The 23403-nt window shown below is 43.9% G+C and overlaps 1 protein-coding gene across 3 annotated transcripts in view; it reads left to right on the forward strand.

Moving 5' to 3' along the window:
- The window catches only part of LOC119436890 (dual 3',5'-cyclic-AMP and -GMP phosphodiesterase 11-like), a 526778-nt gene that overhangs the window by 474736 nt on the left and 28639 nt on the right, over nt 1-23403 (forward strand). For all 3 annotated transcript variants that reach the window (XM_037703920.2, XM_037703921.2, XM_049660074.1), the window contains 5 exons: nt 10766-10912; nt 11221-11328; nt 12314-12423; nt 16315-16402; nt 22924-23024. In XM_037703920.2, the coding sequence (XP_037559848.1) occupies nt 10766-10912; nt 11221-11328; nt 12314-12423; nt 16315-16402; nt 22924-23024 (554 nt within the window). The remainder of the gene's footprint in view (nt 1-10765; nt 10913-11220; nt 11329-12313; nt 12424-16314; nt 16403-22923; nt 23025-23403) is intronic.

The following is a 23403-nucleotide window of genomic DNA, read 5'->3' on the forward strand; positions in this document are numbered from 1 at the left end:
TGACGGCTAAAGGTAGCAGAAATGCAGCTGTGATGAAAAATAGGGCACTGTGGAATTACAATAGGTACGAAGTGGTGAGAGGGATTTGGAAAGGGGTGATGGTCCCTAGTTTGACTTTCGGCAATGCGGTCCTGTGCATGAGATCAGAGGTTCGAGCAAGGTTGGAAGCTAAGCAGCGACGGGTAGGTAGACTGGCTCTGGGAGCACACGGAAATACACCAAATCAGGGGGTACAGTATGACATGGGATGGACGTCATTCGAGGGCAGGGAAGCCAGCAGCAAGATAGAATTTGAGGAGCGATTGAGAGAAATGGCAGAAAAGCGGTGGGCAAGGAGAGTTTTTAGTTATTTGTACATGAGGAATGTTGATACAAAATGGAGGAAGCTGACCAGAAAACTGTCAATCAAATATTTGGACTGCAGGAGGGGTGCAAACCAGGAAACAGCGGTTAAGAAAAAGGTCAAGGAAACAGAGAGGAGTCTGTGGAAAACGGGGATGCAGACGAAATCAGCACTGGGAACATACCGAACTTTCAAGCAAGAAATTGCCAAAGAAAATATCTACGATAATTCTAGGGGAAGCTCTTTGTTGTTTGAAGCCAGGACGGGAGTATTGCGGACTAAGATGTACCGAGTCAAGTACCAAGGTGTAGACACGTTGTGCTGTGCGTGTGGAGAAGAAGAGGAAACGGCTGAACACCTCATACTTTTCTGTAAAGGGCTTAACCCTACAGTGCAAGGCAACGGGGCTGATTTTTTCAAAGCATTGGGGTTTAGGGACAGTGAAGGCAAAATAGACTTTAAGCGGGTAGAAATAACCAAACAGAGGTTATCTGATTGGTGGATAAAATCAAGGCAGGGGTGAAATTTCACCCACCACAAAGTACAAATTATGTTAATAGTCATGGCTAGGTGGCGTATGCCACCGCCCGATTTAAAGGGTTCAGCCTCATCCATCCATCCATCCATGTATGTATACCCATATATACATATATATGTATACGTATAGTATAACCGGAAGCCGACTTCCGCTTCCGGTTCCGGAAGCCAGCTTCCGGCCCGGAGAACGCTTCCGGCGTTTTATGAAAAAAAAAATTCCGAAAGTTGTGTCCGTAGCGCGGAATCGAACCAGGGACCCCTCGCTTCCGAACGCGCGGCGCTAACCACTACGCCACGAAGCGCACATAGACCCACGCACCACGATGGCAATAAATACCCAACATTAACGAAAGGCCGCGTTTCTAGCGCGTTTCTAATGCGTTTGTGCTAGCGCGTTACGGCCCGTGTAAGAAGCTGGTGTAAGACGCTGTGGCCTCTCCGCCTTACCTTCAACGCGTTTCGAACGCGCTGCCCAAGGCGGTGGCAAGTCAAGTTCAAGTCGAGGAGCGTTTATGAATACGGGGGTATACTCTCTCAGCAGTCATGTGATGGCGTCGGCAAACGCGGTGCACGTTCCGGCATGTGTAAAATGGCTGCGTAAGACGCTGTGGCCGCTCCCCCTTACTAGAGAGTACTGCACGTTTCTAACGCGTTTGTGCTAGCGTCCCCTTAAGCGGGAGATCCGATGATTCCCTCCGGAGCTTCGCCCACTCATCATCATTCACCCCGTGGATATGCTGTGATTTTTTTTTTGCTAGAATTTTCGGCGCGGCTGCCCTGACGCTCCCAGTGCTCTAGCCGGGTCTTCGTGGCCTCGGCGCGTGCAGCTCGCTCCTCCTCGGTGTTACCAGTCAGCGGCAGGCTCGCGGCCAGGGTACACGATAGGGGGTCTGGGGGAAGCCTCGGGCATTGCTGTAAGACGTAGAGGAGGGTTTCTTCTTGTGCACCACATAAGGGACACGTCGGGTCCACGCCGAATAGTTTGTGGCGGCGTTGGTTTGTGAGGAGAGCGCCGGTGCGGGCTTGAAACAGTAGGGCGCTGCCTCTGTCTCCTCGATAGTGTGGTGATGGGCACGGTTCCGACTTGTGTTGGTGATAGAGTGCCAGGCTTTGCTTCTTTACTACTGCCGTGTGCCATATTGTTGTTTCGGCATCATTGATGTCTTTGATGACTGCCTTGCGCCACTCTCTGTTTTAGTTTTGTGGTGTTTGGAATTTTGGCTGTATTTTGTGTTTAGGAGACGTGTATTTCCGTATCCAAGCCGTCTTGATGTTTTTGTATCTTAGGTGTAGGTATATTCTGCGACTGTAGTTTGTGTTTGCCATGAATTTTAGTCTGCCGGCGTATTGTAGTTTGGACCTCGCCTCCCTTGCCTCGTATGAGGACCAGCTCATTTCCCCGCTTACTGCTGCATTAGCTGTAGCCATGCTTCCCCCCAGTAGCCAGCGGCCCAGTTCTATTTGATGGCGCTCCAGGCATTTTATGGTTTCGCTGGAGTAGGCCAGCGCGTCGTCTGCGTACGTTGTCGCTGGTACAGCTATTGCCTTCCACAGTGTGCGTCCAACAGTGTAAGGGTTGTATGAGTGCCTGGCCAAGTTCCAGATGTTGCCTTTGAGGCGATTTGATTTTTTGACTAATGCGTTTTGGTGCTGATATAGATAGTTTGGTTGGTCGCCAAGTGTTACACCGAGGTATTTGTATTGAGATGTTTTTTTGATGAGGTTCCCTTGAAGGGTGAATTCGTTGCCAGTGTTGGTTATGTTGATTCCCAACCACTGCGTTTTTTCAGTGTTGAACCTTAGCTGGTCGTTTCCTGCAACTCGGGAGCAGATGTCAAGCTGGTGTTGGAGGTCAGCTGCTGATTCTGCTAGCAGCACAATATCATCGGCGAATGCCAGACATGATATCTTGGTGTATTCCTCCTGCCCGTCAGTTGTTATCGTGGAAAGTCGGAGGCCTGCACCCTCGTTATCTAATGTTTGAAGGAGTTATGTAATGTATACATTAATTAGTGTTGGGGACAAGGGACATCCTTGTTTTAGTCCTATCTTTTGCTGGATTTTCTTCGACCTAAGTTCGTGTAGTCTATACACTGCTGTGAAACCCGTGTATAGGTCCTTGAGGAGGTCTATGCTTTTACACTCTAATCCGATGCCCTGTAGTTTTTGCCAAAGCCTTGAGTGGGGGACACCGTCATAGGCTTTTTCCATGTCTAGGAAAGCCAGATGTAGCGTAGATATTTCCTTATTTTTCATTTATAGAGCCTGGGTCAGCGTGAATATGTGGTCACTTGTTCTGCGGTTTGGTATGAAGCCATTTTGAGATTCTGGGAATATGTTATTTGATTCACATAACTTTTGTAGTCTTCGGTTTAGGATTGCGCTGAATAGTTTTTGGACATTGCTTATTATAGATATTGGGCGGTGGGCATTTAGTTGTTCAAGTGGTTTTCATTTGCCCTTGTGTATGAGGGTCACTTTTGCCTCTTTCCATGCTGGTGGGATTTGGCCCGTTTCAAGGATGTTGTTGAAGTCGTGTCGTAGTGTTTCTCTTGCTTTTGTCTTTAGTGCTTTTAAAAATTCATTGGGGATATCATCGGGGCCTGTTGCTTTTTGGTTTTTAAGGTCCCTGATGTGTCGTTTCAGCTCTGTTGTGGATATTGGGTTCAGTATACTATATTCTTGCTTCCTCATGTTCATCTTATCAGTGACCGTGTTTGTGTCCTGTGGTGCATGCTCTTGTGGATTGTCTTGGAGCGTTGTGAAGTGTGATGTCAGGTATGTTTCCATCTCTTCTCGTGTTGTCAAGACTAATCCCGAGGTTGTCTGCAAAGTAGTTGTTTTCGGTGCAGTCTCTTTTGGTTGTAGGGGGTCGATATACTTCCAGAACCTTTGACTGTAATGCTTTCGTTCCTTTATTATGTGGCTTTCTTGTTGCTTGAAAGTGGTGTCAACTTTTTCGGCAACCAAGTGTTTCACCTTTTGTTTCTGGTTTAAGTAAGCTTGCCATGCATTGTCTTTTGCCGTGGTGTCCTTCTCACTTGTATGGCGGTGTAGTCTGGATGGGCTTTTGCGTTTTGATATTTCATCTTTAACTTCCTTATCAAACCATGGTGTTGGTCGTGTTTGTGTCATCCCTTTTGTCTTGCCAAGAGTTTTGTCTGCCATTTGTAGGCATTGTTCAATGAACTCTTCATAGGTTGTCGTGTTTTCTATTTTTCTTCTAGTTGTGATGCGAACTCGTCTAATTTGTCTTTGTCTCTTGTCTTCCAGTGCCTTGTTGTGCATGTTGTCTTTTTCTTTTTTTGTGCGAGGTGTAGTGGTGTCTAGAAGTATTTTAATTCTGTTATGATCACTACCACAGCTGTCTGCTTTGTCTTCATCAATGTGCATTGATTTTATTTGGATATGTTGCTTGGTGGCCTGGTTGTTGTATAACACATAGTCAATGGCTGATTTTGAGTGTGGCGTGTCCATGTGTAAGTGCCTTGGCAGCGTGGGTCTAGGTTTGCTATGGATAACTGGCATTTTTCCACAAGGCTGCGGAAGCCCATTGCATCCTTTTCTTTACCTTCGAGCTCCATTATATGACAGTTGAAGTCGCCCAGGAGGAAAACAGGATGTCCACTCTATTTTTGTTCGATATCCTTAGTGATGCATTCATATATTTTTCTATTCCATTCTTCTTCTTCAGATGATGTAACCATGTATATCACACATAGATCTATGTTGCGTTTTTCTACTTCTAGTTTGATCCACATGTGTTCTTGGCAAGAGTTTTGCTATGCTCCGACAGATGGTGCCGGCGCTCGCTGGCGGGTTGCGCTTGCGAGCTCCGGCGCGCTCTGCAGCGGGCGCTCGCAATTGACCGGTGCTTTCCGCAGGTCGCTACTCTTCGCAAGGGAACGCTCGTTCAGAACACAGGCATGCAATAATCTGAGGTCTCGATAACCTTCCAAAATTAGCGAGCACGCTTACCGCGACGAATGATGAAATAGACCTTTGGTTTGGCCGAGTGGGCCCATACCTCGTTCATACGGCAGCGCAACTGAGATCAAGAGATACAGAAACAAGACGGTGTGCTTGTGTTGTGTATCTTGTCTTCGTCTCTGCTGCGCTGCCATTTTAACCAAAGTGATGAAAGCTACGCAAGCAGCCGCAATCAAACGGAGTACCGGAGAAGCGGCACCGAACAGCCCACAAATGTGAGGAGAGGAAATTGAATGCAATCTGTTCGTCTCGTGCACATACATTATTGCATTTATTGCAGCTTTACAAAATTGCACACTGTGGTCTACAAAAACACTGTATGATGAGCACTTTCAAAATGTTTATGTTAGAAGTTTTTTTAATTTTTTTTTTATTGCACCACGAAGGAATGTATGTACAAAAGCAAAAGGGCATTTTCGCTAGACAGTGTCGTTCTACTGGCATCGTCCCATTTTCCAGAGCTTCTGCTTTTCTTTTTGCGTGTTTCATTTAATGTTCTTTGCTTTTGTAAAGAACAGGGCAGGCCAGTGCAGGCCAGTGTTTCGACTGCTTCAGCTGGGTCGTTATTCAGAGCTCTGCGCTTTGCTGGCCGGGTATCGCTGTTGTCCAGGTTTCTTTCTGCTCTCTTTTTCGGCAGTTGCTTCGTGAAATAAGATGGTGCGTCCGGAAATATTGTAGGAATGGCGTCTTCAGCAGTAAGCGTCGGATGTTCGCGGTGAACAGTCTGGCCATTGATTACGTGCTTAAACGTTCTTTAAACGAATCGCTCGTCGAAGTGGCGAGAGCACACAACACAGGTTCCACTAAGCACTTTGTCATCTCTCTTGATGCCCCTAGCCCATTCCTTCAAGCGCACAGAGTCAGATGGAGCGCGGAACTATGAAACCTTTTCTGTAGATGACTTGTAACCGCCCCTACAAAGGGAAACAAAACACGTCCTCTCTTTTTTTGAAGGCATAGTTACAGAAGTTCAGCACGTTGCAGCGCATCAGGTCATCGCACTATGGTGTCAACGTAAAGAAAGGCAGGAACACGGTAAACTCCGTCGCCGCACGTGCTATGCAAAACTGTCGACGACTTGTGTCTGCGCATAGGTCTGCGTTCCTTCGGCTCCATGCCAGTGATAAGTATATTCTAGGCACTGTACCAGTGACCCACCACCGGCGCGCAGCGTCCTCTTTGAACTACGCCGCCAAACATCCAAACTGATTTCTCCTGCGCTCTGGGAAAGGGCGCCCGCTCCCGACACTAGGTGAACCCTTCTAGCCTCTATAGTGTCGCCGACATCATTCTGTAGTTCAGTGCCATCAGATACGAAATACTGGTAGCGATTTTCATCGTGCGAAAAAGCGTGAATCGGTATTTTTTTTGTTGAATTAAACCAAACAATTATCTTCTTTCCTGCATATATATATAGGCATATGAACTTGAGTTGATTAAGCGAAAGTATAAAAAGTCAATTAACAACTGCTCAATATCTTGGCAGCCGCCGTGAAGTAAAAAGCCATACGAACGGAGGCGAAGTTACGTATCTGACATGTATTATTTGCGCATGCTCATAAAGTACAAGGCATGTGCTTCTGATAATCTCCCCCAATTCTCATAAACTTGACATCTTGAAGTCTGTAAGTTAATCATCAAGTGCCATAGTCCTAGAAATTTCCGTGTGAGCAATCAGCTTTTTTTTTTTTTTTTTGGTATAGAGAGACTTAGGGTACTCCCAGAGGTGATGGAATGCAATGTTTCGTCATTTCATAGTGACGGAACACAGGAGCGTGTGTAAAGTTCTGTGTTGGCTATTTCGTAAGCACAGCACGTATTTTGCACAGTGGTATTCGTACAAAGGCTGTTGGCCCGCTCATTTTGGCGAATTCACTTTAAGTAAACTATCACATGTCTTCTTGGTTACCTTCTCTGAGCCTTTTAAGAGCCAGGATTATGAACCAAATTCTCGTTTATACTCTACGCAGCTTATATTATAGGCGCCCAATACATCTCCGCGTTACGGACAACCCAAGTGGCGACGCGGAGGCAAACAGCTCAGCCTCTACTCTGCACTAATTTTTCAGAGCGCTTGCGCTTTTATTTATCGAAGCGTCCTAAAAAAAAAGAAAAAAAACGTCACGACGTTTTATCGGAAGCGTACTTTTGTCATGACAGTTTCACAAGGGTTAAATTCTCGTACGACGCTCTATAAGGCCGACTAAACAAGCGCGCGCATTGATGCTAATGCGGCTGCAGCGAGCCAAAGGACGGTTCAGCGTGCCGTGCACACCGCGCCGGCCTGGGGAGGGGGGAAATCCGAGGAGAATTGAGGAGGAAAGCGCGCGCACGCGGAGGAGAGTGTCACTACTTTCGTGGCGCTGAGCCGTGGTCCCTCAAGGGCTGCAGAAGATAGCGTCAACCTTTCCTTTTCCGAACGAACCACTTAGTAGTTGCTACTTTCAAGATCAAGGGGTTTTAACTGGATTGGGGCAAAGACGCGCTCCGCGGCATATTCAACTTACTTTCGCTGCGGGCGCCGAGGCCGATTGCGCATAGTACGCTCTTAAAATAGTGCTTTATTTCAAGTGCAAAATTATGTTTACAACATTTTTCCAAACATATATATTTGAGGCATGGATTATACAACGCAACGTCTTCAATTTTGCTGTCGTTGTCAAGCGCATCGTCTGCTAGCGAGCGCGCGTTCTCTATGCGGACGCTGGCGGATGCCCAGTTTTTCTCGCAGAACGTCTGTGCAGCGCATCTTTTAAATGTTTTAGCTGCTTTGTTGTGCCCATGACTCTTGACGGCCGGTACCAAATGTAGTTTTAGCCAGGTGAACTGCTGTTTTTTCCACTGTCTTCTAAAAGTAACTGGTATCTCTGCAACATGAAGTTACTTAAGAAAATTTTATTATTGATATCGTGTCATTTTGCGCGCGCTTCTTGCTGGTGGATATTGATCAGGGACAATGATCGAAGAATATTAGAGTGAAATAAACCAGGTTTATAACTGCGTGGCTCAAAGAATGACCAATATATTTCTAGGTAATTAAATCAAAGGTACCGAGACATATATATTCACAATATATATGTAAGGGAAAAATAACAAATATTGTAACTGCACTAATTGAAAAAGTGAAAATACCCGACTGGGGGGGGGGGGGGGGGGGGGGGAATAAGCGCACGTGTGTGCAGTAACAAACACATTTATTAGTGAATACTGCACGTGAAACTCTCATTCACAGAAATAATACTCATAGCAGGCAAAAATACCTTGTGTGTGTATATATATATATATATATAATGTCACGAGCGGCGATCCTGTGGTCGGTGCTTGGACGAGGACGACGACAGCGTGGCTTTCTGGTGTGCACGCACTCTCCTGAACCATTGCTGTAGCGGTGTGCGCCTTATCTTGTAAATATATCCACTGTATATATAATCTCCCCGCAACAATATATATATATATATATATATATATATATATATATATATATGCTAGTGTTATTGATATACTGTACGACATGGAATGTAATGCATAACAGCACTATTGAAGTCTCAAAGGTTAGTGACCGACGCAAGTGAGGACTGTTATTCCGAATGATTGTGCTGCCGGAGAGTCGTGGCTGTTGCGCAGAGGCGCAGTTCCTGAGAGAATTAATGCACGAGTGTTAATAAGTCCTGCTTAACAAGTTCCTAGCTGTAATTCAATATAAATGCCCCCTTTGGGGCAGCCTGTAAATCTGCTAAATTGATTCAGACAAGGAAAACTTTTTTGACAGTCTCACCATGTTTGCACCCATTAAAACTGGGTGCCCCATGTGGTCCCGCACTTATCTTCAACGAACGCAACATATCTGCATATGTCTTTACGTGTATGTGAGACATATGCCGTTCCTTTAATTGTTTCATTATATATGTGGTCATTATGATAGTGCACCGGATAACTGAAAGCAGCCGTTTATTATATACAAGCTGCTGAGTTGAGCGGTCATACATTTGGTAACGGCATTACATTTATGTATGTAATATAGGATAAGCGTAACATGTTTTTCTCAGAAATCAGACTTGGGAATAATTTATTTTATTTACACCCCTAGATAAAAACTCAAGAATGCAGCCACCTGCTTTTATCTTTTTTTAATTGAAACAAATTTTTCAGTTTTACGTGGCAAAACCACGATATGATTATGAGGCACCCGGTTTAGTTTTCACCACCTGGTTTTTTTTAATGGGCACCTAAGTAGAAGTACGCGAGTCTTTTCCCATTTCGTTACCATCGAATTCCGCGACCTGGATTGAACCCACGAGTTCTAGTTTAGCCGCACAATGCCGTATCCATTATATAGCCACTAATTAGGCTACCGTGCAGGCTTTCCGTCTTTTCTTTTTTTTTTTCTTTTTTTCAAATATCGATTGGAAAAAATTTCATGTACGGCTTACGGCCAAAGATTAGCATATAGAATGACTAACTAAAACCGTTTTCGGCACTCGAGGTCCGACTGCAATAAATGATCCCGTACCAATCACTCCGCATTCTGTTACGCGAGAAAGGCGGAAACTTGAATGGAATGTTGCGCTGCAGTTTACTCTTTTTTTTTTATCTATAACAATGCTTCCCGTAAATCTGAGTACAAGGCGCCGGATGGGGCAGATATGCTTTACTTGTTTGAAGCGGCAAGTAGGAAGGTTACATATGTTTCTTCGTCTGCATTTCACAAGACCTGCTGATGAAAAACTATAGGCACAACAATACACACGAGGGATACATGATGCTTGAAGAACGAGAAATATATTTGTTCTCCAAAGGGAACCGTACAATAACATGGTAGAATGAAAGCCAACACTGCGGCCGCAATGCACGTGCAATCACCGAGCGGCATTAAAAAATAAAATAAAGAGAAAGAAATGAATTTATTCTTAAGGCATGAATACATGTCATATGCAATTAGGAGCATCATTTGAGCGGTCTGAATGCAAATACCAGCGCGCTAAGTAGTACGAATGACCCTGCCGAGCAGTATCGCCAGTAGTTTCCAATGGCGCGACCTTGATGCAGCCCAATCCACTTCGATCGCAGCGCCGTCACCGTATTTTTCGACGTCGGGCGCCTCACCGCAAAGCATGCACCGCCCCAGCCACTCGTCCCACTCAACCGTATTCTAGTACACTCTAGTTTTTTTTAAACTTCCTGCCTCCCAGTGTTGCCAGCACGGAAAAAGTTGCCTGACAAATTTAGAGACTATCTACTTGACTGCCGCCAAAGTGATCGCACCGCGGTGGCTGCTCTGTGACACTGCTGCGATCACAGCCACTGTGATCCGATCACTTTGACACCGGCGTTTCGCTCCTGCTGTCAGCCCCTGCATGCTGCGCGAGCATGGAATAATGGTTTCCAGGTGTCGTGTGTGCCTTGAAAACGATAATACACCTTTGATTGTTGAAGTTCCGGTGTGAAATTACTCAACAATGACGCCAGCTTGTTATGTCGCTTCTTATGAGTTCGCTTATGTGTGGCATATTTTGTTCATTAACGCCAAGGGTAACAGTAAACATTCCGTTTGTCATTTTATGCACTTTTAGACAAAACATCTAAAAAAGTTCTTGAGTTAGACATTGTGAATGCATTTAACAAAATAGACTCTGGTAACACTATTAGTGAATTGTTACCGCAGGTAGAACATATATTAGTACATTTAGGCGCTTAGGCTATGTTTAGAAGAAATTCTATTTGCAGTCTTGTCGTAGATCAAAACGTCTAGTCATTTGTAGCCTTTCAAGACGTTTTTAAGAGGTTTTGTGTTTCGTGGGATATACTATACAGGACTGTCAGCACAACCTCTGCTGTATGCATTTTGGCACTGTGCTGTTTCTTATCTTCCCTGCATTTCATGTGGTGCTCATGCAGGAGTGTGTTCTTCCATCAATGCAATCACTGCGGTTGCAAGACTACAAGTTTAATGACTTCAGTCTCGATGATGATGGCATGCTCAAGGCCTGCTTGCGCATCTTCCTTGAACTGGACTTTCTCAATCGGTTCCACATTGAGTACCTGGTGTGTATACTCTTTACTACAACTTCCCCAAAGCACACTTACATTGAATTACTATTCAGTGCCATTTGGTGTCTCATAATACATGTTCTGCACAATAGTACTACTATTTGCATCCTTTGACTTAGTATCCCCCCCCCCCTTTTTTTTTTACTGATATGGCATGCCTAAGCCTGCCACAGTTTCTGCATTTTTAACTCACTTTGAGTAGTTTCAAAAGTAAGTTTTTCTTTAGTAGCACTTTTCATGGAGCTCAGTTGTATGCATTCGATTGCATGACAACACACCGTCCATCCCTCTCTGGTTCTCAGGTATTATGCCGGTGGCTTCTGAGTGTCAAGAAAAACTACCGCAAGGTGTCCTACCACAATTGGCGGCACGCCTTCAACGTTGGCCAGATGATGTTTTCCATCCTTACCGTGAGCCAATGTTTTATTGCTGTTGTCACTTAAAAGAAAAAAAGCTTGGCACTGTTTCTCTTCATAACATGGTTAAGCTCAAGCTGCCAGTAATTACATATTGTTCTCGTGTCAATGATGCCACCTAAGTAGGCTGCAAAACACTTTAAGTGTCCACAAACAAAATGAAAACATTACTTTTGTCAAGCCTTTTATCAAAAAAACTTTCTTTTAAGATGCAACCTGTTAATTTGTTTCCCCTATATTTAATGCCATATCTCGCATTAAACATTTTTGTTTAATAGCGCTGTGCTACAGGTTAATTGATTTTTATGTGCAGACCACCTGCTGCACGTTTTTCACTTTTCACTTTAATCGTTGCTTAGATCTGCACATAAATACTGGAAAATATGATGTATTTTAGAACTGCGATGCTAAAATACAACCCCGCTGGGCATATGCGTTAACTGTTTGCTTCTGTGGTGCCTCTTTTCTTACTTCAGCCTGAAACAATATTTTGTCATCTTTTTTTGCATAATGTGATAGCTGCTTAACGATAATCTCGATTTTTTATTATTATTTTTAGTTGCCCTGCTAACAGGGAAATAGTTTAACAACACGTCCTTACAAACTTCATTGGTTGTTCAAGATGCAGCACTCAGTATTATCACATAACATGCTTATGCAGTTATTGTTGTTAACAAACAGAATTCACTGCTGCACAGAAGTCATTGAAAATCTTGTTTCAACTTAAAATCTTGCATTCATATGCATTTAGATGGTACTTTTTAGTGCAAATACTTCATACTATCAAATGTTGGCTTCAAGAAATACCTGTTCAGAATAAGAAAAAAATGTTACATTAAGTGGAATATTTGTGAGCTGTCATCATCTGCAATTTGTGGTGCAAGCGTCTGTACAAAGGATTCTTCTGTCACAGGGCGGTTTAAAATCTCACATTTTATTTACAGCATATTTCTAACACTACAATACTCTCTGCCTGCAGAACACAAAACTTCATGAAGTTCTTGGTGACCTGGAAACCTTTGGCCTCATCATGGCTTGCTTATGCCATGACCTGGACCACAGAGGCACCAACAACTCCTTCCAGATCAAGTACAGATATGCAGTGCCTCATTTATTTCACTCCCTAGCATGCCTTAAATATTCTATGAATCATGTCTAGCTTGAAAGTTTGTGTAGAATAACACTTGTAAGGGCACTGTCTGTAAGGCACAACACTTTTTTTTTTTTTAACTGCAAAGATAGCCATGCTACAGATGTTTGAACCAATAAGAAATGCTGTACCCTCATGCTTTCCCTAACACTTATCCACTCCCTTATGTGCAGTTAGCTACTGCATGTCTTTTTGTCAAAGTTTGTTTGAGTTAATCTGATTGTAGCTATGATAGCTTGCTTTTAAATAATACAAATTTCTGCAATCTTAATCTGTGTCACTGCAATTCTACTGTAGTCTGATTTATCGCTGAGGAGTCTATAGTAATGACACACTAGCATTAGCATCTTCACATTGCAAGGTGGTTCCCTCCGAGACTAGTGCTAATGGCTTCTTTAAAATTGTCATATCTAAAAGCTTAGTTCAAAGACCATCAATTACAGTAAGCTAAGTTGCAGTAAGATAACCATAAAGAAACCACGAAAATCTGTTCATACGACCCTAAATTCATCTCCATATTCTTGAAAGTTCCTTGGCTTGAACCTTCTCCTCACCTTTGTCATTTGGAGGGAAGCACTGTGCTTCAGTAACGCCTATCGGAGAAACCTTCACCATGATATTGTAATTAGGGACTCTCAGTGCCTACTGGAAGGAAGTAATGTGCGGGAAGTTTTCTCAACCATTTTTTCACCGCCATCATCAGAGTTTCACACTAAAAATATCAGAAAGGAAATACAGTCGACTTCCGTTAATTTGACCCTGACAGGACCAACAAAATTGATTGAATTTTGATTAGAATAGCATAAATACAGGGATTGGACATTATGAGCTGCTGGTATTGCTCTAAAATCTTCCTAGGGCAGGCCAAAAATAGGGGTTTTCAAGAGGAGATGGCGTGTGTTCAACACATTCACTGTCCCCTAGCTCTGCCAAGACAGACGATCCCATTAAAGGGGTTGTCATTGGGGTCAACATAGGGTTCAGGCGTGTGCATGCTTACTGGTCAAGTTCGAATTATCTGGCGAAGACCAATTCAGGGTCGAAAGAACAAAAGTTTGTGCCAATAGAAATGCGTGGGCGTCTGCCAGGACCTTCAGTCGGCACCAAAGTAACCAGAATTGAATTAACGGAAGTCTACTGTATGGTGCAAGTGTGCGTGTGCCACCAGTTGTGGCTGTAAATCTATCATGGGGGTGCTGGGAAGCTAGCACATAAATTTGGCTACACTTTGTTCATTTGGTTCCAAACTAAATCGTGAATTTTATACTGACATCTGAAGCTGATTTTTCAATGCAAACTTTTTGCGTGGCAACTATTAGACTCATATTTAGCCTCTGATTTCTAGCATTCTATGGCTCTCAGGACATAGCAAACGAAGCCAATCATTTAGAATATTAAAAATAATCGCACGTGGCACATATACTTGGCAAACCAACCAGATTTAGCAGCATGTATTCTCAAAAGTACTGCAATTTATTCATGCTCTGAAAATTATGCAATGAAATTAATTCTAACTAATACTTCTAACTGCTTCGAATGAACATTGTAAAGTGAGCACACGACACAATTGAATCACAGAAAAACAGTAACAGAAACTTCAGCGTTTGTCAATGAATCCATATTAAATTGTAGAAAAATCTGCGTAGTATTACCAATTATACCCGTGGTGGCTGAATAATTGCAGTGCTAGATTTGTATTTATTAAGCATAGTAGGGTGAATGCAGATAAGAACAAACAGGTGGTCCTGGTCACCATTTCCGATTTTGTTGAAATTTACTTTAGGCGCAGGTACTGGGCCCAGAACAAGGATTCTGAACTTAGTTTTAGGGAAAAAAAAAAATTTGTTCGCATAAGAAAAAAATGCAAAAATTTCAGCCGTCGAAAACGCTTTTCCGCCAGTTTTGCGATTTCTGAACGTTGAGCGCGCATAGAGAAACAATGGTACACTTCTCGATCGCAATATTTTTTTTTCCCGCAAAGAACAAGTGAAATGCTACCTTATGAGTATTTTATTTCGCTTAGCTACGGAAGGAATATTGAAAAAAAAAATTGCAAACATGGTAAACAGACCAAAATACCTGTAATTCAGGAGTTTATTGCTCTAGACCAATTAAAGTAAGGATAATGAAAGTCGGTGCACATAAACTTTTAAGTCTTCATATTCTTTCAAAATGATTTTCGTTACTTTGTCAAGCACCGTTATATTTAAAAATTGCACTTAAACATAAGTGGTTTGCCAAAAACATCGAAACTTGAAAATAGTTTTCTGAAAAAGGCTATCCTGACCTGCTGAGGATGTCGCTAAGATATATGTCAAGTTATAGGTTCGCGATAAATCCAGCAGGTGAAATGTTTAAAATTCATCGTGGGCATGTTGCTGTGGCCGTCCGCAGTACGTCCATAAAAAGCTAGGACATTCGGATCTCTCCAGGACATCCACGGGATGTTTCATCTTGTCTGGGGAGAGATGCACCACGAAAGGAAAGGCCTAGTCACTTACTGGATCTCTTTTCAGACAAGGGTGTTGCACCACAATAATAATAATAATAATAATAATAATAATAATAATAATAATAATAATAATAATAATAATAAAACTCCCTTAGTAGTGTGCGGAGTTCCAGGACAAGGAAGCACCTGAGCAAGGCAGGCAGGGACATTAATACAGAGGGCAAAGAAGGAGAGGAAGACAAGGATGACCGAGGTGATTCGCTGGCGCATGTTACATGTTCTATTTAAGAAGCACTTGCTGCATTATTGATCTGTCACTGACCACCGTAGCTCCTTAAAATGAAGGTGAGGCACTTAGTGGTTTTGAGGAGGCAACTCAAGTTGGAAGTTCATTTGTGGATACCAGGGTCATGCAGCTAAACAGAAATGCACTGAATCTATAGGAAACTGAACAAAGGTTGTCACACTGTTCAGTTTCAGTTTGTCAGAGTATTCATCTTAAAGGTGGAAATGACCAAGCTAGCCTTCACCCCAGTAGTGTTAGTAAGCTCAGAACCGTTTGATAAGAAACATGCCAAGCATATACACCGAGCAGCAACACATAAATTATTTTTTTCAGGGAAAGCGAACTTAAAAGAAGGTGCAAAAATGCAGTGGCGCTCACAGAACAAAACTCTGTGTGGTCACAGTGTGGAAAAACATTCTGAGGGATGTGAACAAAATGGGCCTTTATATACACAAAAGATATAGTACTGCAAGTGCAACACCGAAGAAAACAGCATTGCCCCCCTGCCATCGCAAACAGTCCATCGCAAACACCTCGTGACACAGAAGGGTAGCCATCCATTCATATGGCATGTCGCAATCGCAAAACTCTCGGCGTGCCCAACTAATTGGCAAAGTACAGTTCACGGCACATCGGTCTCTGCTGCTACTCACAAATTACCTTGCTGGTACAGTCAGCCACAGGCGCATTGCCATGGGAACCTTACTGCAAACCTTTATACTGCACGGATATCCAATATCACACTGACATTTTATTTATTTTTTATACCGTAAGAGGATGAAAATTCGCACACTGTGTTGACTGTGCTGATGCACACTTCTTTTCATCCTCATCCTGCTTGGCGCTGTCCAGACAAGCGTATGTTCAACCAAAAAACCCAATTCTAACAGTATCTAGATAGGTTAAGTTGTCGCTTACATTTCAATACGAATGTTATGCCTGTTACTGGGGCCTTTCTTATTGTAAAATCTTTTGTTGCACACAGTAGCTTTAAAATCAAGGGAGCTATCGGGCTTCCATATATGACACATATTGCATATGAAACTAGGCTATCTTATAGGTCTGTTTCATTGTTCACACTGTCGATTTCAGGTCATCATCTCCATTGGCACAGTTGTATTCTACGTCAACAATGGAGCACCACCACTTTGACCAGTGTGTCATGATACTCAACAGCCAGGTATGTGTGATGTGTACATAAAGTGCCTTTATGAAAGGGGACATGCGAGCATTTGCCCTGCACTCCACATCAGAAGCCTTGTGGTGCAGGTGGCCAGGAAAGGCTCTACAGCTAATAGAGGCAGCTATCAGCAGTAGGAAGAAGTAAGAATGTAAGCAAAAAAAGCTTGAAGCAACACCTGTAGTTACTACTAGCATCTGTCAAACTTCTTGCTGCTGCCTGGTGATGGCACCATGCTACTGTGGATTGCAGGCCATGTGCTTGTGTGTTCACTTTCGTAAAGGTGCTGTGTGTACAGGAATATAGCCGACATTTGTCTGCTACACTTCACTGCAGTGGCATACATTTGTGGGGCTTGCCGTGAATCAGTTTGTTTTGTTAATTTTAATTAGCGTCAGTGTTTTAACAAATAACCTTTACAAGGCTACAATTAATTTTACAGTTTACTGCCAAAATGTATTGATATTCTATTCTGGACATATAGATGAAAAAGAATGAGAAAAATTTTATATTAGGAAATGCAGCCCTAACATTGTAGACTATTGTGCCTGGCAGTTAAGGAGGCTTCACTGGCAAACCTGCAGCTATGAAATGCTTTTGAACCTGCCGAGCCTTCTGGACGAACTATGCGTACCGGCAAGCATGCAGCTATGAAAGGCCATTCACACAGCATCGTCTCTTCAGCGCAAAAGAGCTGGCGACGAAACCTCGTCAAGATGATTGACAGGTGATTCTGTGTCGTGTGTGCATCTGAGCTGATGAACGAGTCGGACCCCAAACTGTGAAGCTCTCATCAGCATTGTACAACCTGCTAATTGCTGCAAAAAGCCTACGCTGATGACTTCGACATTGTGGGATCAGCGTTGACCCAAGCTTCCCATGAAATTGCATTGCATAGAGGGCGGGTAAAAGCTTGGACACCAGCAGTGGAGACCGGCGGTGTGGTGCGTCACCAGGGGTGGGATTTTGTGAACTGTGCAACAATCCCAATTGGCCAAGAGGACAATGAATTTCCTCGTCGAGTGAAAGGGGGATATGAACTGCATAAAAAGGAGAACTTGAGTGTTGTGAGGATGCTCGGAGATGGTAACGCTCGGAAATGTAAAGACGTTAGCATGTCGACGGCTCCGAGAATTATGGAGCCCTTCGTGTAAAATATAATGTACATTTGTATATAAAACGCTTTTATGATCTTTCTGAATCTCTTCTTCTCCCGGCACCTGGAACGGCACCATACATGGAACCTTCGTGGCCGCTCGGACCCCTGATTTCACAACAGTGGCTGGCAACTTCTGGGATCTGCTGGCGTTGGCTGCATCGGTGTTGTGAGTGCTGCGTGTTTGCTTCTCTTTTCGCCAGACTCATTAGCGCAGGTAGTCGGTAATGGTGTTCGGTGGTGTTAGTAATTTTGTCTCACTGACCAATAATTCAGTGTCTCGTGGGCTGAATTACTAGTGGGGAAGAAACACAGGGTGGCACTGTAAACATGGATAAGAGTAAAATCCAAGAAATCCATGAAAGTTGTGATCTGATAGACATTTCAGTTGGCCCTGCGATAGGCAAAAGGCAACAATTGGAGCTTTTACAGAATGAGGAGGTGAGATCGGAGCAGGCCGTTGAGGCCAGGAAAATTGTTTTATAAGGAAAGGAGCGCGAAGAGTGAGAAATTCTGCAATCCCCCGATGTGATAGTGACAAGGACGGGCTAGGTAGTGCCTGAGTTTCCTCTTCATGTCGCCAGAACTCTCTAGTACAAGTACGTACGTAGTTGCTAGGAGAGTAACTTTGTGTTTTCTGGCGGGCATTGTTTTGGAAATTCGCCTTCTTTAAATAGCGAATTTTAGTTTTAAGGAAGGGTGAATTTTGAAGACAAACGAGATTGCTATGGAAAAATTCAAAGTGCAGGACCTCCTTCTAATTTGCGAGGAGTTGGGCATTTTCGTGGGCATTTTCGCCGGCTCCGCAAAAAGAAGGAAATCAGTTCTCGACGTCATGAAGGCAAAAGAGGTGACAGTCAAGGAAGCTGATGAGGCTTGGGAGACGATTGAGGAAAGGAAGCAAAAAGTAGAGGAGTGCGAAAGGCACGAGCGCGAAGCAACAGAGAAGTGCGAGCAAGAGGCACCACGACTGCGCGCTCTTAGGATGGAAGAGATTGAGCGAAGAATTCAGACGCTTAGATGGCAGATCACGTGACACCAGCTCCGAACTTTCAAGGCTGACGAGGGTATCGTTAATTTCCTCGCCAGTTTTGAACGAGTGTGTGAGAAACAGGGTGTCAGCAGGGTCTTGTGGACCGAGAGATTAGATGCGCTGCTCCCGTCAAGTGTCACGTGTGTCATGGACTGCTTGTCTGATGAGAAAGCGCGAGACTATACGACAGGGGGAAGAGGGCTTTGTTCAGGCACTTTGGTGTGGCATGTCAGGCCGACTTCGAAGGCCAAGATGAGAGAGAAAAAGCCGAGCCTGTTGAAGATAACGTTAGCACTGAGATGGCTAGTTTAGAAAGCTTTGAAAAAGGTGTGATGCAAGTGACATGCACACAAAGCGAAGATAACGGCAGTTTTCGCGCTTCATAAACGGAAGTCCCTTTAGGCCAAGTGTGCACGGCGGCAGCAATTTTGGCCAGCCTCCCAGAAGACCTATTACTTTTCGAATAGGTCGGAGCAAATGCTGGAGAAACGAGGAGAATCCTTCTCCAGTAAGGGAGCACCAAGGGCAAAAGATTGTGAGGAGACTCGGAGACTGATAAGCGCGTTTCCTATTGAGCAGCGGTCAGAGGACCATGAAACGATTCCCGAGGTAGCTGCGAGCAGTGACGAATCAAACATGTCAGTAGCCGGAAGCGAGGGGAAGGCAGTTGCTGAAGAGAGCAGTGGTTTTCTTGCTTCAGAAATGGAGAGCCCTTTAGGCCAAGTGTGTACAGAGGCGGCAGTTTCAGCCAGCCTGCCTGAGATGGTCACCTATGCATGTCTTTTCGAATAGGTCAGAGCAGATGTGGAAGAAAAGCCGTAGGCACAAGACGAGAAAGGCGGTCAAGGTCAAGGCTTCTAGAATCAAATGTGCGAAGCGCTAAGGCGACAGGGGAAAATGTGCGAAGGTCAGGATCCAGCCAGAGACTGAAAAAGCGAAGGAGGGCAAAATCCCAAGCTTAGGTGTTTACTGAGATCGGGGATTGGCGTGACGCACGTCATGAAGAGTTTCGCGAAGATTCAGGCTTGGTAACCGTCGCCTAACCGCATCGCGGAATGTACATTGTAAGCAAAGGGACACAGGGAAGCGTCCAGTACACCGCCACAGTAGCCGATCACCCGCGGTGTCAAAGAAAGGCGACTGCCTAACAGATAATAGGACAGTGTGCGCGTGGGTCTTTGAATACATCCCATTCCCAGTACTTGGATGCTGCTGTTCTAAAGTCGCAGCTGCAAGGTGCGTCAGGCAAATTAGCAGCTTTCGCCTTCTTCATGATTGCACCTTGCGTAAAACCCTGGAATGCACGACCCCCTCGAGCTCGCCTGAATGAAAAGGACGCGTTTCAGGCCTGCAAAACAAATCAGGAAGACGGGCTGCACATTGTTTTGTTCTTTTGTGTTCAGTTTGTAGGATATTAGTTGCGCATTCAACGTTTCAAGAACGTAACAGTTACAACAATTTATTTTGTTAGGTTGCTAGCCTTTTCGACTCAGGTTAGATCCACAATTTCAAGTGGAATGTTTATGCGACGACGGTTGTGGACTTGGAATACAAACAGTGTCAGTGTTGCATACAGTATGAAAGGCTATGCGCAAGCTGCACAAGTTGATAAGCTATGCTTTTGTGCGAGTTAAAAACGCGTTGCGCTTTGTTTGACAGGAGTGCTTTTTTTTGGAGGCATGTTTTGTAGTTTGCGTTCATTATCTTTCATTTCATTGGGGACATGTTTTGAGCGACTTTTAAGTTGTAGGAACCCTTGGTTAAGCAAAGGCAATTGTTTGTCTTTTCTGATCATGGTAGAGGCAGATTTTTTTTGGAGTTAATTTGATGTTTGCTTTCATGTAAACGTGACAGCTGAACGCTCGAGAAAGGAAAGCGTCAGTGTTTTCTTTTTTTTTCGTGGAGATGTAGGCGGAAGCTAAGAAGCCTCAGTGTAGTTTTGATTGCGACTAGTTTTAGATGGTTCGCGCGAGTTTTCTTCAGGATAAGACTTTCTTTTCAGATTTCGTGATTTCGAATAATCATGCTGTATCAGGTTGGATATAGGTTACTCTGCAGTCTAGTTGAGCTGATCTTGAAAAGCATCGGTTAGTTGTTCCCACACGCTTGTGAAGATGAGCACACCTTAGAAAATGGTTGTTACGCTGATCACTTTGAGTGACGGCATACTCTACAGATTTCTTTTCAACGTGTTATGTAAGGTTATGTCACATAACTACGGACACCTGTTCATATGGAGCATAGCATTAAAGCAGCACCATTTAGAAGTGCGCTAGAGGAAAGGCAAAATAAATCGGGCCATCTGGGTCAATTTAGGAGAGCGATAAGGTTGTAGATGGTTTTCCCATTTGTTCATTTGGCATTTTTGGCCTTATGTAATGATTATGTAGCTCTATTGTGCTAAGTGTTACAGACTCTGAATTACTGAAGGCCAGTTCTCCCTTCGCCTTCCTAATCTGTGGAAGCTCTGATTCATAATTACTTAGCTTCATTACATAAATCCAGCTGGTGTCTGTTTGCGAGGACATATCATCGGAAGTTTCTTGGTACTTGTCCGGATCAACATGCACCTTGCGTTTCAGGGTTTTCTTTTAGATAGGGGGTTGTCAGATTATTGGAATTGGTAGAGTCTGGCGATGAGAGTGGCTTGCAGTGGCGCTTGCAGCATTGTGTGTGGCTGACAAAGGTCGCTCCTTGGAGCTTGTCATCTTGCATTTCTGCAGTCCAGTCAGAATCCATCTATCAACAGGCCTTTGGCCAGAAGGTCCTCCTTCTTGGAAGCTGTGGCCCCATGGCTTTGAGCAACGCAGACATCAAGCCGGCCGAGCTGCGACAAACAACTCGACCACCCGATACACCATCTTGCAGCGGGGGTGCCTGGCAGTTAAGGAGGCTTCACTGGCAAACCTGCAGCTATGTAATGCTGTTGAACCTGTCGAGCCTTCTGGACGATCTATGCGTACCGGCGAGCATGCAGCTATGAAAGGCCATTCACGCGGCATCGTCTTTTCAACACGAGAGAGCTGGCAACGAAACCTTGTCAAGGTGATTGACAAGTGATTCTGTGTCGCGTGTTCGTCTGAGCTGATGAACGAGTTGGACCCCAAACTGTGAAGCCATCATCGGCATTGTACCACCTGCTAATTGCTGCAAAAAGCCTACACTGACAACTTCGACATCGTGGGATCAGCATTTACCCAAGCTTCCTATGAAATTGCATTGCATAAAGGGCGGGTCGAAGCTTGGACACCAGAGGCGGAGACCATGGTGGGATTTTGCGAACTGTGCAACAATCCCTATTGGCCAAGAGAAGGACAATAAATTCCATTGTCGAGTGAAATGGGGATGTGAACTGCATAAAAAGGAGAGCTTGAGTATTGTGAGGAGGCTCGGAGGTGTAAATGCTCGGACATGCAAAGACGTTAGCATGTCAAAGGCTCCAAGAATTATGGAGCCCTTTGTGTAAAATGTAATGTACATTTGTATATAAAATGCTTTTCTGATCTCTCTGGATCTCTCCTTCTCCCGGCACCTGGCACGGCACCATCCATGGAACCTTCGTGGCTGCTCGGAACCTTGATTTCACAACACTTTGTTATTCGAATAATGTGGTAATCTAAGTCATAGAAGAGCTACATACACTCTATGATTTACTGGACCCCAATGGAGCACGCAATATTGGTTCAAATTATCTGGTGTTTGAATTATTAGATCAGCATTTGTCATGCTTGGGTGCGTTTTGTGGCTTTCTAAGCATGCTCGAAATAAAATGTGGGTGGATTGAACCATTCACAAAATAATGAAGTCAATTGTAATTGTGGGCACTCAACACTTGAAAAAGCTACCAGCCTTTTTTTTTTTTTTTTTTTTTTTGTGCATGTGCATGTGTAGTCAATCGTCTCAACATGCATCAAGAGAGTCTGCTTTGGTTGGTGCTCACTTAATTATAGTATACTATACTATTTACGTTCAAGCCATAAGTCAGCAAAACATGGCTTCTATGTTCACAAACATGCTGACTCAAATATTGCCCTTGGCTCTGCTGAGTGTAGTTCAGTGAGTAAATGTTTCAATACTCTCCTCTGCTTTAGGACCATGTCTCCATTCCAATGTCTTCGAGCAGCTGCTGAGACTAATTGGTTATGAGGTTTTAGATCAGGAATTGCCGAGGAGAAGTATTGAACACTTTAGTTGAGGTGCAGGACTGCCATCCACATTCTGTTGTCAGAATGGTGTGTCAAGTGAGGGAACGTTTAAGGGCACCAGGTCATGGATTTCTATTAAAGGAATATTGTAAAATGTGTACTTTGTGTCTATCTGCTCTTCTTGCAGGGCAACCAGATTCTGAGCCATGTTTCTCCAGAGGAGTACACCACCATTATACGGATTGTGGAAGAGGCCATCCTTGCCACAGACCTTGCCGTCTACTTCCGGTGAGGCTGTTGCCAGTGCCTGTGTCCTGCCTGGTTGTTCAGTTCTTGGATAATGGCCTAAAATATATAACACACAAACTGCTTTTTCTTCCTGGTATATTTATGTAGATACAGTGCTGGCTGCATCCTCTTTTTTTTTTTTTTTCTCCACAGGTTATTAATGAGAAAATCAAGGCTGCTGCATGCATGAGCTCCTTTTTCAGGTTTAGACAATAAAGCAAGGCACACATGAAGTGCAGGTTTCACTGTCAAAAGAAGTGATGAATTATTGAAAGTTTAATCATTTGCTTTTTGACTGCAGACTTGGCAGTGATTGTTAAGGCAGATGCATTTGTAATGTTCTCACTATGAGCATGTGTTTCAGTACAGTAGGCTACTA

Source organism: Dermacentor silvarum, chromosome 1, assembly GCF_013339745.2.
Source record: "Dermacentor silvarum isolate Dsil-2018 chromosome 1, BIME_Dsil_1.4, whole genome shotgun sequence".
Taxonomy (NCBI): Eukaryota; Metazoa; Arthropoda; class Arachnida; order Ixodida; family Ixodidae; genus Dermacentor; species Dermacentor silvarum.